General features: G+C 33.9%; 1 protein-coding gene across 17 annotated transcripts in view; it reads right to left on the reverse strand.

Annotated features, from left to right (window-relative positions):
* Nucleotides 1–13,985, reverse strand: part of PPIP5K2 (diphosphoinositol pentakisphosphate kinase 2) — a 66,749-nt gene that overhangs the window by 21,602 nt on the left and 31,162 nt on the right. For all 17 annotated transcript variants that reach the window (XM_037142665.2, XM_037142662.2, XM_037142667.2 and 14 more), the window contains exons 18-21: nucleotides 11,102–11,243; nucleotides 10,112–10,335; nucleotides 5,807–5,934; nucleotides 5,122–5,236 (exon numbers count right to left, since the gene is read on the reverse strand). In XM_037142665.2, the coding sequence (XP_036998560.2) occupies nucleotides 5,122–5,236; nucleotides 5,807–5,934; nucleotides 10,112–10,335; nucleotides 11,102–11,243 (609 nt within the window). The remainder of the gene's footprint in view (nucleotides 1–5,121; nucleotides 5,237–5,806; nucleotides 5,935–10,111; nucleotides 10,336–11,101; nucleotides 11,244–13,985) is intronic.

Below are 13,985 nucleotides of genomic sequence, written 5' to 3' on the forward strand. Positions count from 1 at the left end.
ACCAAACCTATCATTTAGAAGTAAAGGGCAGATAAAGAGCTTCCGAGACAAGAAAGAGCTAAAGGAGTTCCATTACCACCGAACTGTATTAAGAAAATGTTAAAAGGTCTTCTTTAAAAAGAAAAATGGAAAAGAAGTATGCACAATAAGATGCCAATAAAGACATATCTGTCAGCAATTACTTTAAATGCAAATGGATTGCATATTCCGATAAAAGACACAGGGTGGCTGAATGTTAAGAAAACAAGACCATTACATATTCTGTCTGTAAAAGACCCACTTCAGATCAAAAGACACACAGAGACTTAAAGTAAGGGATGAAAAAAGATATTTCATGAAAATGGAAATTTTTTAAAAAGGTGGGGTAGCAATGCTTACACCAGATAACACAAACTTTTAAAAAAGATTTTATTTTTTAAGTTTATATTTAGAGAGAGAGGAAGGGAAAGAGAGAAACATCAATGTGTGGTTGCCTCTCATGTACACCCTAGTGGGGACTTGACCTGCAACCCAGGCATGTACCCTGACTGGGAATTGAACCAGGGACACTTTGGTTCTCAGCCCGTGTTCAATCCACTGAGCTACTCCAGCCAGGGCTTAAAACAGACTTTTTTTTAAGCATCAGCACAGTCGCCTACTACCCACAAATTATGCAGTTGTGTTTCCCACATTGGGAAAATTGCCAGGGTTACCATATCGAGAGCAATGGATAAACTTCAGCCTGGGAAAACCACCTTCATGATCATAGTCATGATCATATGTACCTGGTATGTATCAAAACAGACTTAATAAAAGGGCTATAACAAGAAACAAAGAAGAACCCAGCAATTCCACTTCTGGGTATTTACCCACAAAAACCCAAAACACTAAATCAAAAAGACATATGCATCCACACGTTTATTGCAGCATTATTTACAATAGCCAAGATGTGGAAACAACCTAAGTGTCCATCAACAGATGAATGGATAAAGTGGTGCATATGTACAATAAAATATAATTCCCACATAAAAAAGTGAAATCTTGCCATCTGCAACAATATGGAGAGACCTAAAGGGTATCGTGCTGTGTGAAATAAATCCAACAAAGAAAGACAAATGCCCTATGATTTCACTTACATGTCCAATCTAAAAACAACAACAACAACAAAAAACTAGAATAAATGAACAAATTGAATAGAAACAGACTCATAGATACAGCGAACTGTTTGATGGTTGCCACTTGGGAGAGGGTTTGGAGGGGCTGGGTGAAAAAGGTGAAGAGATTAAGAAGTACAAATTGGTAGTTTTGGAACAGCCAAGGGGACATCAGTAGAAGGAAGCCTATGTAGATTCTATTATTATTACCATACCCACCACTTCTCAATCTTCATTTAGATAATCCCTTATCTTTAAACATGTAATCATAAAGCAGCAGAATTAAAAGGGATCTTAGATAACATGTACTACACACATTCCAAGTAGAAAATTCTACCTGAAAAGATAAAACTACTCAAAGTCCAGAGTCTATAGTTAATAGTCAACAGGGTCTACTCAGACCTCATGTACATCACAGACAACTTGTCTTCATCTGTCATAAACATCACAAATATGTAAAAGTATCCAACACTTTTTGTATACAGTAAATATATATTTTTACTTTAGTATGGAATGTGTCTTTTTTTAAGAAACAAAATTGGATATCCCAAAACCCAAATGTACAGGACCACATGCTGATTGCTTATTTTTTAGAATTTTAGCATATATTTCCTTTTTAAATTCAGATGTTATACATTCCTAAGGAAGCATTCCCCTTTTGAAATTTTTAAAGGGCAAAATTAAACCAACATCATGTAATTTGTGTAATTATATGTATTCTTAGCCTCATTTCAACAAATGGCTATTCACATTTCTAAGTGCTCTAATGTCAACCTAAGCAACACTCCAGAGCAAAAGCTGCATGTGCGTGTGTTGCCCGTGGTTGGGGTGGAGACATGTGCAAAGGTATACAAATGTGTTTTTCCAAAATTGATGAGAAAAACATAAATTAGCACAGCATTACTAAGTTTCACTAGACGATGAATCACTGTAAATGATTTAAATTAAGTACTAAACATTTTCAGTAGTTGAAAAGATCTATTAGACTTTGTGATACTACATTAATAAAAACACCATCTATTATCTAATTTAGTGTTACAGTTATTTTGTTGGGTTTGTTTTAATGAACAGATAAAATTAAATAATATTTAGTAACATCCTCCTGAATACAATTAATATTAAAGAATTCATAAAAATATTTTTAAATTAAGGCTCACTAAATACTATATATTCCCTGAAATACTGCTTACAATCTTGTTTCCTTAACAAAACTTAAAAAAAAATCTATTATGGAGTGATAGATTTTATTTAGTCCACACTGAAAAATCAAAACTTTTCAACTGGGAAGATACTGAACAAGGTTTTAAGTCTATTAGTTATAGGGTCTTATAAGGGCAATATGGGTTGGGGTGATTACAGTTTAAATAAATTAAAAAAATAGAAAACAGGACATCATTTTGGTATACAGTTTAATTTCTACTTTAGTAAATGCATGTAACTTTTTAATTTTGGAAGCAGTGATTTGTACAAGAATGGAGTTAATTCACTTTTGTTTTTTAGAAACACAGCCAAAAACAATGTATACTCAACAAGCCCTGGTTCTAACTGCCACCACCTTAGTTCAAACTATAGCACCGGTCTTTAGATCACTGTGCTAACTTCCTAGCTTATATCCATTCCCATGTACTATTGTTCACACAGTAACCAAACACACTTACTTCCCTGCTTAAAGCTTTTCATTGGCTTCCATCCCCTTAGGATGCTCAAGGCACTGGCTTTCCAAACTTACCTGCTGCCATTTATCCATCACTCATCATTATGTTCCAACCGCAGGCTTTCAATTGGTTCCTATACCCTGCACATTCTTTTCACCTTCTAAGTAAGTGCAAAAGGGTCAAAATGGCACCATGTAAGGGATATATCCCTCCTTTCAAAAACAATTCCATCATTACTACTGAATATATAATCCCTTGCCTTGCTAATTACAGGTCATTTTTCTTCACCCACTATTTGTTTTATTAAAGCTCCACTAATCTACATATGTTAAAAGGGACGTCACTTTACACTCCTTGTTGTGACAAAGAAAAAAGAAAACAAGAAGAAAGAACATATGAATGGGAAATCTACAGGAAGAGAACTCTGAAATAGTCTTTGGATAACTTGGATAATCACTATTCATCAAGGCCCAATAAGATAAACTAAGAATCGAGAGACATATACCAAATCTTTACATATTTTACAGCCTTTTATTTAAAAAGTACAAAAGAAAACAAAACTGAATTTTCTTTTAAAGATTACTTTTTGAAAATAGATGTACATATGTGTGTATACTGGTATATACATAGAAAATTAATGAAAAATTCTTATATTTTGCTAGTTTAGATATGGTTGAAAAGATATTTTTGATACATAGTAGAAGAACTGACATTATATTCTAGATAATCTATGGTTTGACTATGCTGAGAAAGGGGATATTAAAACTTATGTCTCTTTAATACAGATCAGTTCCATTGCCAATCCCCAAAATGTCATTTTCTTTATTTGCTCAAACACTCCCTTGTTGTCTTGTCAACAGCCATTACATCACTATCATTAATATATTTGCATCCCAACTCCATATATTCAACCTCCAACTCTGCCCTCACATAGGAACATAGTACTGGTTATCTTCACTTGACTAGCCTACTAGTCCCTCAAACTCAACCTAAAACTAAACTCATCACCCTCCTTCTAATATCTGATCTTCCCCCCACATGTGCCTTATGTCAGTGAATGATAAGATCGTCTACCAAGTTACCCACATTACACATATGGGAACCTTTCCTGGCTCTTTTCTTTCCCATCTTCAGTACCTGTAATCCCTAGTAGGGCCTTGAGGAGAATGTGTGTGAAAGTTAAGGGATCTCCTTCTGCCTGTCATAAACTATGAGAGAAGAGAGATAAGCTACAGGGAAATTGTTAACTATAAAGGAGCCGAGAGTTCCTGGGTTAAAAACATACAACTGGTTCTCATTCCTTGCCTCCTTCTCATTCCCTGCCTCTCCAGAGAGCAAACAATGCTATAATTAAAAGTAGCAGTAATTTCTAGGAAAAAAGGAAACATAAGAATCTGTCTCGGAAACATGGATGTGATATTAAAAAGATTTTCTAAGACCTCAGAAAGATTTGAAAAGATGCTTCACGGATGTTTCAAAGACACAAAAGACTTTTCCAGGATCTAATGAGCATGTTTCTCAGATGCTCACTATGAAGCAGTAAGGATTGCGGAGTGCTGTCCCTCAGTAACCACACTGAGAGCCCAACACAGAAGAGCGCTCATCCTTAAGGAATCTGTGGGACTTGTTTAATGAATTAGTTACTGTTTTGTCTTATTTATGCAGTATCTATGCACGTTTACACTGTCTTGAACTGGAAATAAATAAAACTTTGGATCCCAAACTTCCTTGGGCAGGAAGCAGGTTGAAGAAAATTACTGAGCTGCAAATATGAACTACTTTTTATGAAAAAGGGATGGCCCAGATGGAGCAATCAAAAACCCAAAGCACGTAGCCACAAGCTACTGTACACAACTCCCTGGTGGCAAGTCAGAGCCCTGATTAAGGAATGGGAACATGTACCAATGTACACCTCACATTTGCGATGGACCAGGGACTATAGTGCACCGTCTGTTTTCCCCTCTTCTGGGAAGGTTATCCACAGCAGTAATGCTATGCCTGTCCCACCATTGTAGGTTGGGTGTTTGAAGGACAGATCATTGGTCTCTTTAGTTCGCAGGTCTATTCTTCAGCTTCTTTTTATCTGACTGCCACCAGCCTATAACACCACTTAAAATATTTTATATGATTGTTGTTAAATGGGTATTCTCCAATGTAAAAGAAAATGTCTCTATCCCCAACCTCTAGCACAGTCCTTAGTATATAGTAGGCCCTTGACAAATGATAGTAAATAATAAATTATTAAAATTACACAGTGAAAGCAGTGTTAAATCTAACTACAAAATCAAGGAAACATATTTGTTAAGCAGATTGGAATAACCCATTCTACTTACGTTGCATAAGGCACCATAACGAAGAATGGATAGTAGAGAATGTACATGACTTTCACTAGTGAAATATAATCTGGTACGGACGTGACGTTCAGGGGACAGAACACCCCTGGAATACCTAAAGTTAAAAGCAGACAATGTTAAAACATAACCATACAGTCAAAACTTATCAAGTATTAAAATTATTATGTAAAATGGGATTAATCTTACTATAGGTAAAAAACCATAATAAGTAAATCTATCAGTCTTCCCACTAGAATTGAGGAATTACCTTAGTAGATATTCCTTTATCATGAAAATAATTGGAACTAATTGGGACCTCTAAGATTAGCCAGAGAGTTAATATTAGTCAAGTTCACTGTCAATACATCATTGTAGCTCCTTTACTAATAATGACAGAGGTCAGAGTCCTAAAGAAGCTCACAGATATTCACGCTGCTGAATGAGATACATGCTGAATAATGTGAATAATGAAATACATTCCCTTTCTCTTTCACTTCAGTTCCCCCTGATTTGGAGAGAAAAAGAGCCCTGATGGGAAGTTAACTACTGGGAACAGCTAGGCAATCCTTATTTCCAGTGTGCCAAGTGACACACTCCTGATTTCACAGGAACGTTAAAAAGTGATTAGATTTGAAGTATGCAAAAATAGATGCCTATAAATTTAAATACCAGTAGAATTTCTTACACAGGATGGAGTTTATTCACAGTGTCATCATCTTGTGTCCTCTGAAGGTCTGAGCGAATTTTTCTAACTAGAGGGGTACAGTAGCCTTTGGCAATCTCCAGCTTTTCAGCTTTGGTTATTCCATATTCCTGAGCAGAAAATACACAATGTTAGACAAAAGGGTATAATGCCAAAGAGCTTTAACAAATGCACTGCTAAATTAAAGAACTCTAATAAGCCTTTTCTGAACACTATACAACTCCAAGTTTACCTGTCTGCTATTGTTTAAGTGTGCTATACCCAAAGCTATTGAGTGTAATTGAAAGAATTTTTGGTGGAAATAAAAAAACAAGTAATTTCTGAAGAGGGAGAATGAAAAGATTAATGTAATCTTTATGGGGTGTAGTTCAACTCAATTGGCAAGTTTCAAATATAGAAACAACCCTAAAAGAAAGGTGGATTAAGGACATAAACATTAAAGCACAGAACAAATAGTCAATAAACATATGAAGAAATATAAATAAAAAGTGAGATTTCTGTCTATTTAAATGTCAGAAATTAAGATGGCTAACAAATTATTTAAAATAATTGGCCAATGATTTTAAAGTTTTAATTAGCGGTGAGCAAAAAATGCCATGAAATTGTCAAATTTCACGATGTCTATAATTACTATAGGTTAATTAAATTTATAATGAGAAATTATAATGTGAAGTATCAAGAAGACATATTAACTGTAATCATAATTGTGATAAAAATTACAATTCAAAAGGATGGACGGAAAAGATGATCAGATAGGAGAAAAGAAAAATCTGTAATGAGTGTGTAGATGGAATGATGGGAGAAAGGAAGAGGCAGAAAGTGAGGGGGGGAGGACAGAGAGGGAAAGAAGAGAAAGCAGAGAGAAGGAGAATGAAATCGGTGTACTCTCTCTCCAAGGACGATCTGGGACACCTTAATTTAAAGACTACTTCCTGCTATCAGCTACCTCCTAGAAGGCTGAACATAAATATGAGTACCAGACCTCAAGACTGCCTAATAAAGAAAACGCTGACTGATTACAGATGGAAGACCTATGAAAACACAACTTCTTGGGGTCTTTTCCCTTAAAATAATGCTTTGTTGGTTCAATAATCTAGCCAACACAGGTGACTGCCAGTTAGGTATGCAAAAGGTATATAAAAGTAATAGTGTATGTATAAGTTAACAAAGGAAAATGCTGGAATTAAAAATCATCAGAAAAAAATCTTTGTTGTTGCTGGCAAGGCATGAGGAAATAGATACTCTCAAACACTGCTTATCCGGAAAAAAAATGGTAAAGTATTTCTGAAGGTACAGAAGTAGTCTTGAGTATGTATAAGGGTTTAACTGTTAAGAAGAATGAAAGAAATTTTAAAAATCCAGATTTCCAAATATAAAACATGGTAAATAAGTTATTATTACATCACACCACTCTGTCATTAGGAATAATGATATATTTATAGCTTTACTGATATGAAAAGTTCTCGATCCTAAGTAAAGAAAAAAAATCAGGTCGTAAAACATTATGCTTTTCCTGGTTCTATTTTTACAAAGAATACATTTGTTTAAATACACACACATAGGTGTATGTGTATATTTATATAAAATTTATATATATATTTAAGTAGACATATATATGTGTATATATATAAATTTAAGAGAAAAACTGTATCTGCATGAATTTAAGGGCAAAGGCCTTTAAAAAATTTCCAAAACATTAAAATGCTTTTCTCTAGTTGGTAATGTCATAGTAACTATTTTTTCCTTTATCTACATTTTCTAACTTTTCTTATATTACTTCTATAATAAAAGTAACTTATCATTTCAACAGTGACATGTTCATCTGCCACCACCAACTAGGACCAAAAATTGTTATACATTCAAGTTCTCATATGTTATTAACAATGTTTCTGCCATAAATAGAATGATAAAAATAACAGATGAGACTATCTGAAAGCTTATTATATGATGATATTTAATGAAAGTATCATTGGAATTTATATGGCAATACTATTATAAAGCCTTTGTATTTCATAATCTACAAATAACTAAAGAACTCGTCTTTGAATTTCAGTAAGTATGTGCTATCTCAGAAAAGAGAATCTTAACACCAAATTTAGTCTTTAGATGTTCTTATCTATTGTCATACCATCACGATTATTTTAAAGCATCATTTTTAAACAATGGCTTATATTTTCTAAGCATTGAGACTGGTTAAAAAATAAAAAGCAAAAAAACCTATCACAATTAAATACAGTTTAACTTAAAATAACTAAAAATAATAAGCCTTGATTGTCAAAAATAAGCTTAGATACGATTAGATTTACCTAATTTGCATTGCATAGATATATGAATTAATTCAATATAAGAATGGAAATATACTTTTTAATCCTCACCCAAGAACATGTTTAATGGTTTTAGAGACAGAGAAAAGGGGAGGGGGAGAGAGGAGAGAGAGAGAGAGAGAGTCAGAGAGACATACAGATATTCATCGATATGAGAAACACTGATTGGTTGTCTCAAAAATGCACCCCAACCAAAAATCAAACCTGCAATCTAGGTACTCTGATCAGGGACTGAACCCGCAACCTCTTGGCACATGGTACAACATTCCCACCAACTGACCACCCAGCCAAAGATGGAAACAAACTTCTACAGATGCAGAGCAGCACTTTGTACACCGGAACACATGTATATACACTTCTCTTGCAGAGACAGTGACAGTCTCTTAATCTAAATTAATATATTCTAACCAAGTCAAAATTTCACATTACTGACCCAGCCATCAAGTCTCTAGACTTGAAATATTCTTTATTTGCATGAAAATTATCCCTTTATCCACTGGGGACACACTCCAAGACCCCAAGTGGATGCCTGAAAACAGTACCAAACTCTTTGTATATCCCCTATACGTACATACCTATGATAATAAAGTCTAATTTATACATCAGGCACAATGAGAAATTAACAATAACTAATAATAAAATAGAACAATTATAAAAATATACTGTAATAAATGTTACGTGAATGTGGTCTGTCAAAATACCTTATTGTACTGTGCTTGCCTTTTCACGTAAAGGAAGCACTACACACTTCTCTTTGGTATACCTGAACTGCCAGCATCACTACCCTTGTACTTTCGGACCATTAGTAAGTAAAATAAGGATTGCATGAACACAAACACTGCAATACAGTGACAGCGGATAACTGAGGTATCTACTAAGTGACTAATGGGTAGGCAGCAGATACAGTGTGGATATGCTGGACAAAGGGATAATTCACATCCTGGGCAGAAGTGGGTGGGACAGCATGAGATTTCGGCATGCTACTCACAATAGTATACAATTTAAAACACATGAAATGTTCATATCTGAAATTGTCCATTTAATATTTCTGGACCATAGCTGACCATGGATGACTAAAGGCACAGAAAGTGAACCACCGCAGATAAGGGGAAGGGGGGACTATTGCATGTAAAATTTTCATTTTCTTCTACTTTAAACTATAGTGTCATTATAATTACTATAAATGTGTTTATAGTTCTAAATTATTTGTTCAGGGATTGAAAATACCTGCATTTTTGTCCATGGCTTTGGATTTATGAAGTCTGAAGACAACACAAAATAATATTACTGAACTGAATTCAAGGTTCCATTTAAAAAGTAGAAATCTCAAGTTTCTGCCACAATTAGGAGTATCAAACCCAAAAGTTAGGAAGGTAAATCCCAAGTTGTCTACTCTTCAATTCATAATCTCTGAACTTCAAGAAAGCGTATAAAGAGACCTCTACTTTTAAAGTTATTAATGTACCAAATTATGAATTTACTCAAAATAAGATTTTGATTCCTGGAAGCTTAAGCATAATATTGTCTGAAGATTCCCAAGATTTCAAAGTTAAATAGTTTATCAAAGAAAAATAATTTTGGAGATGTCTTCAAATAAGTTATCAGACTACTGTAAAATTTAGTGTAATAGCATTAAAGGATAATTGTTGTAATACAGATGCAGAACAGGTGAGAATTACAAATTAACTTTAAAAGATACATATTATGTTTCAAATCCTTCCTAACTATTTTAATCTTTAGTGTTTTTCAGATTACGATTCTTTAAAATTTTCATTATAAATATTAAAGTTACAAGGAGGTTGTGAGAAATTTCTTTAGCTATCTAAGCAATATACTGGAAATACATACACACAAATTGGAAGAAATTATCTAAAATCCCACAAGTTTGTAATGCTCACCTGACAGACATTTACAAAGTGTCTACTGGTCACTGAAAGAAAACTGACTGCTAGGAGCTACCTACCTGAGGGATAACAATATCTGCTAATGCCTTCGAAAGCCTATATAATTCCATTGTATTTTCTAATTTCAAGGAACCGTTATGCTGGACGTCATACTTTATGCAGTCATATATGTCAGGGATCTTACTAATGTCATATCTTCCATTCTTTGTTTTAAAGTCTTTCTCCAACTTGGACCATCTACGTAGCATAAGCTCTAATGTTTCACTATGGTAAAGCTGAATATCTAAAACAACATAAAATGTTTTAGTCAATTAAAATAAAAAAATCATGATGAATATATGCTAAAAGTTGATAATCAGAAACTTTTTTGAAAGTCAAAGATACAATTGTTAAGAAGCTAGGAAATGTTCCATAGGTATATACAATTAACAACCACAGATTTTGTAGATGTGAATAAAGGTATCAATACATCGGTTAAAAACTGGGTTTATAAAAGACTTCCGTATGTCATACACTTCAATAACAACAACAACAACTATAACACAACTCTTTTAAACCAATACATTTTCAATTCTGAATTTTAAGTTACTTTAGATTATTAACTATTTTTATTACATTCACATAACTAACAGAATAGACAGTCATTACCAGAAAGAAACCTTAAAAATGAAACGATTCAAAGGATCCACTTTTGCTAGCAAGCAACCCCAGATTCTTAAGTTGCCCAAGTTATTAATGAAGCCAGTCTCAGAGCCAGAGCCCACATCGCCGTCCTGTTACTTGTACATTATTACGCTGCCTGTGTGACGTTCCACTAGCTATATGGCAATGCTACAGAACTAACCAAGCAAGAATGTTTTTCTCTTTCATGCTATAATAGAAAAAAAAGCAACTATAACTTAACTATTATTATTTTGTTGGATATATATAATTCATACCTATATGTAAGGCTTTATTTCTTAAATTAGTGCATCTTATTTTTAAATGTTTGCAGTACCTGAGTAGTAATTTTTATTTCTCTTATGCTCTAAGAAAACCATAATATTTACCTGATGATTTGGGATCTTCCATGCGATGTCTGATTTGTGAAGTCAAACTTTGTATCAAGGAATAAACTTTGTCACAGGTCTTCACAGGATTTTTAATTAAATGCATTGATTTAATAAGAGAAATGCTTCCAGATGGAGTAAGCTACAAATGAGTAAAGTATGTATTTTACATCTATTTATGCACAATTGCCCAAGAGAACAATAAACAGAATTTCCCAATAGCTGCAGAATAATTTCATACCACAAATTAAGATGGCCCACAGAATACAGTAATAAGATAAAGGAGGAAATAAAAACCTTGGAATTTCATGTTAAAAAAATAAAATCTTAGCTATCATGAGATTATCTACAGAGAATAATAGAGCAGAAGTACTATAACATACAATGACATTTTATTCTAACTTACATCAACAAATTGGTGACATAATATGAACAAATATGGCTCTAACCATTTGAGATATATTTACATGCAATAATGCTAAGACTCTATTATCATCTTTTTCCAGTTGAGGTACCTACAGTTTAAGCCCAAGATCAAACCACTAGCATGTGAAGAGTGGGATAAAAAGTGGATATGAAGCTAGTGCTCTTAAACACCATGCTAACCCTCTTATGATAAGATTTTTACAAGTCAACAAAAGTCATTAATGACAACATAGTTTTAAATTCTAGTTTTGATGCTTGGCTTGGGAAGTTATTTAACCCCATCAAATAAGTTTCTACAAATAATTAAAAAAATTAAAATAGAATTTCGCTTTTCTTTATGGTGAACTAGGTAGTTTAACCATAAAGAAATCATTGTAAATAAGTAAAAATCCTGGGCAAAAAACTTCTATATTTCTGCTTTAGGGTATGTGAGAAATAATATAATAAAGAGCAATAGAACCAGAACCCATACAGAGAGTGATTCTGGTTTAAGGCTATTTCTGCACTGGAGACATTTGTTGATCTAGAACAGACAGCAGAGGAGTACAGCTTTCATAGTATTGTTAGATTAAGGGAACAAAAGTAAAGTCCAGCATTCCCCAAGGTGGAATGGTGGTAAACTCTCTACATTTAAGGTTCAAAAAAGTGAGGGTAAATCAGAAGCAAACCAGCCCACCAACGAATGGCAGGTCAGGTTCAGGTCCATTGTTCACCCTGAAAAATCTGTTCTGAAACTAGATTAAAGCAATTCTAGATTGCTATGTCCATGGCACATAACAGGAACAAATAAAAACATCTTATTGGAAGGTAGTAATACTTTATTTATTTCCACAAACAAACATAATGTCCAACTGTAATTAAAGACATCCAGGCGCACAAGAAAACTGAACATCATGAATCTCAATCAGTAGAACAGACAAAAGAAAAGGAACCAAAGAGATGCTAAGTAATTATCAAAAACTAAAAAAGAAACTTCCCATGTTCAAGGGGATAAAAGAAAATATTGGAAATCATCAAAAATCACAATATTATATATAAAAAGAAGCCAACAGAAATACTGAAATTGGAAAATACACTGGCTGAATTTATTGCACATCAGATACAGCCAGAGATAGATAGATTTACAGTAGTTCCAAGATTTCATTGATAAAAACGGCGCGCCAAAACCAGCCCGGGTCAGGGAAGGCACCATGCCCCCAAAAGAATAAATGCATAGAGACAAAAGAATAAAAAAGATTTTTTTAAGATAAGAGAGAAGAAAGTTCCAGCAAACATACATGTGCAGAGATCCAGAAGAAAGTAACAGAAGCAATACTTAAAAAAATAAAAAATAACTGCAAAGGACACATGGACAAAACCAAGGAGGAGGGTGGGAACAAGGGAGGGAGGTGGGTCTGGCTGGGGTGGGGAGGAGTTGTGGGGGGAAAATGCAGACAACTATAATTAAACACACTGAATAATTTTTTTAAACTTTTAAGTAAATAAATAAATAACCCTTTCCAAAACTGAAACCAAAGATCCTATAATCCTATTAAACTATTAGCAGAATAAATTAAAAAGCAGTTTACTTCTAAGCATAAAAGAGAAAAACTGCTAAAAACCAAAGATAAAATAAAATGTTAAGTAGCCAGAAGGAGTTATTTACAAAGACAAAGAAATTATAAATAGTGCACAAGATCAAGAGATAACTTCCCAAAGTAAACATTGGAAGCTAGTAAAGCAACATATTTTTTAAAAATTTCATTTATTTATTTTTAGAGAGAGAGAGGAAGGGAGGGAGAAAGGGAGAGAAACATCAATGTGTGTGGTTGCCTCTCATGTGGCCCCCCACTGGGGCACTTGGCCTGCAACCCAGGCACGTGCCCTGACTGGAAATCGAACTGGCGACCCTTTGGTTCCCGGCCTGCACTCAATCCACTGAGCTACACCAGGCAGGTGCTAAAGCAACATCTTGATGCAATGAAAGAAACTGCCATTCTAGAATTCTATACCTAGTAAAAAAAAAAATCCTAAGAGTAAAGAGTAAAGTTGAACTAAAAACATCTTTGCACCAAAAAAAAACACCCATAAAACAAAACAATAAAAAAAGGAATTTACCACCAGTAGACTGGTACTAACAGAAAGAAAATTATGTTAAATGGAAACTCTGAAATTCAGAAAAGAGTAAAAGGTAATTATATAAAGGGCACATTCATAGGTAAATCTAAATAAATATTGCTTGAATAAAAGAATAACAACAGTGACATTGTGAAGCTTAACACACACAGAATGAAAATAAACAATATTATTGCAACAGGTAAGTATTCTGGATGTCATCAGAATATGAGAAAGAGCAACATAAAAAGTCAGGCTAGCAGCGATTCCTAAGAGAGGGCATTGCATAGGAGTGCATAGGTGCTAGAGTTGTTCCAATGTTCTATTTCTCTACCTGGATGGTGAGACTTACATGAGTATTTGC

Source organism: Artibeus jamaicensis, unplaced genomic scaffold (genome assembly GCF_021234435.1).
Source record: "Artibeus jamaicensis isolate MK-2021 breed Jamaican fruit bat unplaced genomic scaffold, CSHL_Jam_final contig_3243, whole genome shotgun sequence".
Lineage (NCBI taxonomy): Eukaryota > Metazoa > Chordata > Mammalia > Chiroptera > Phyllostomidae > Artibeus > Artibeus jamaicensis.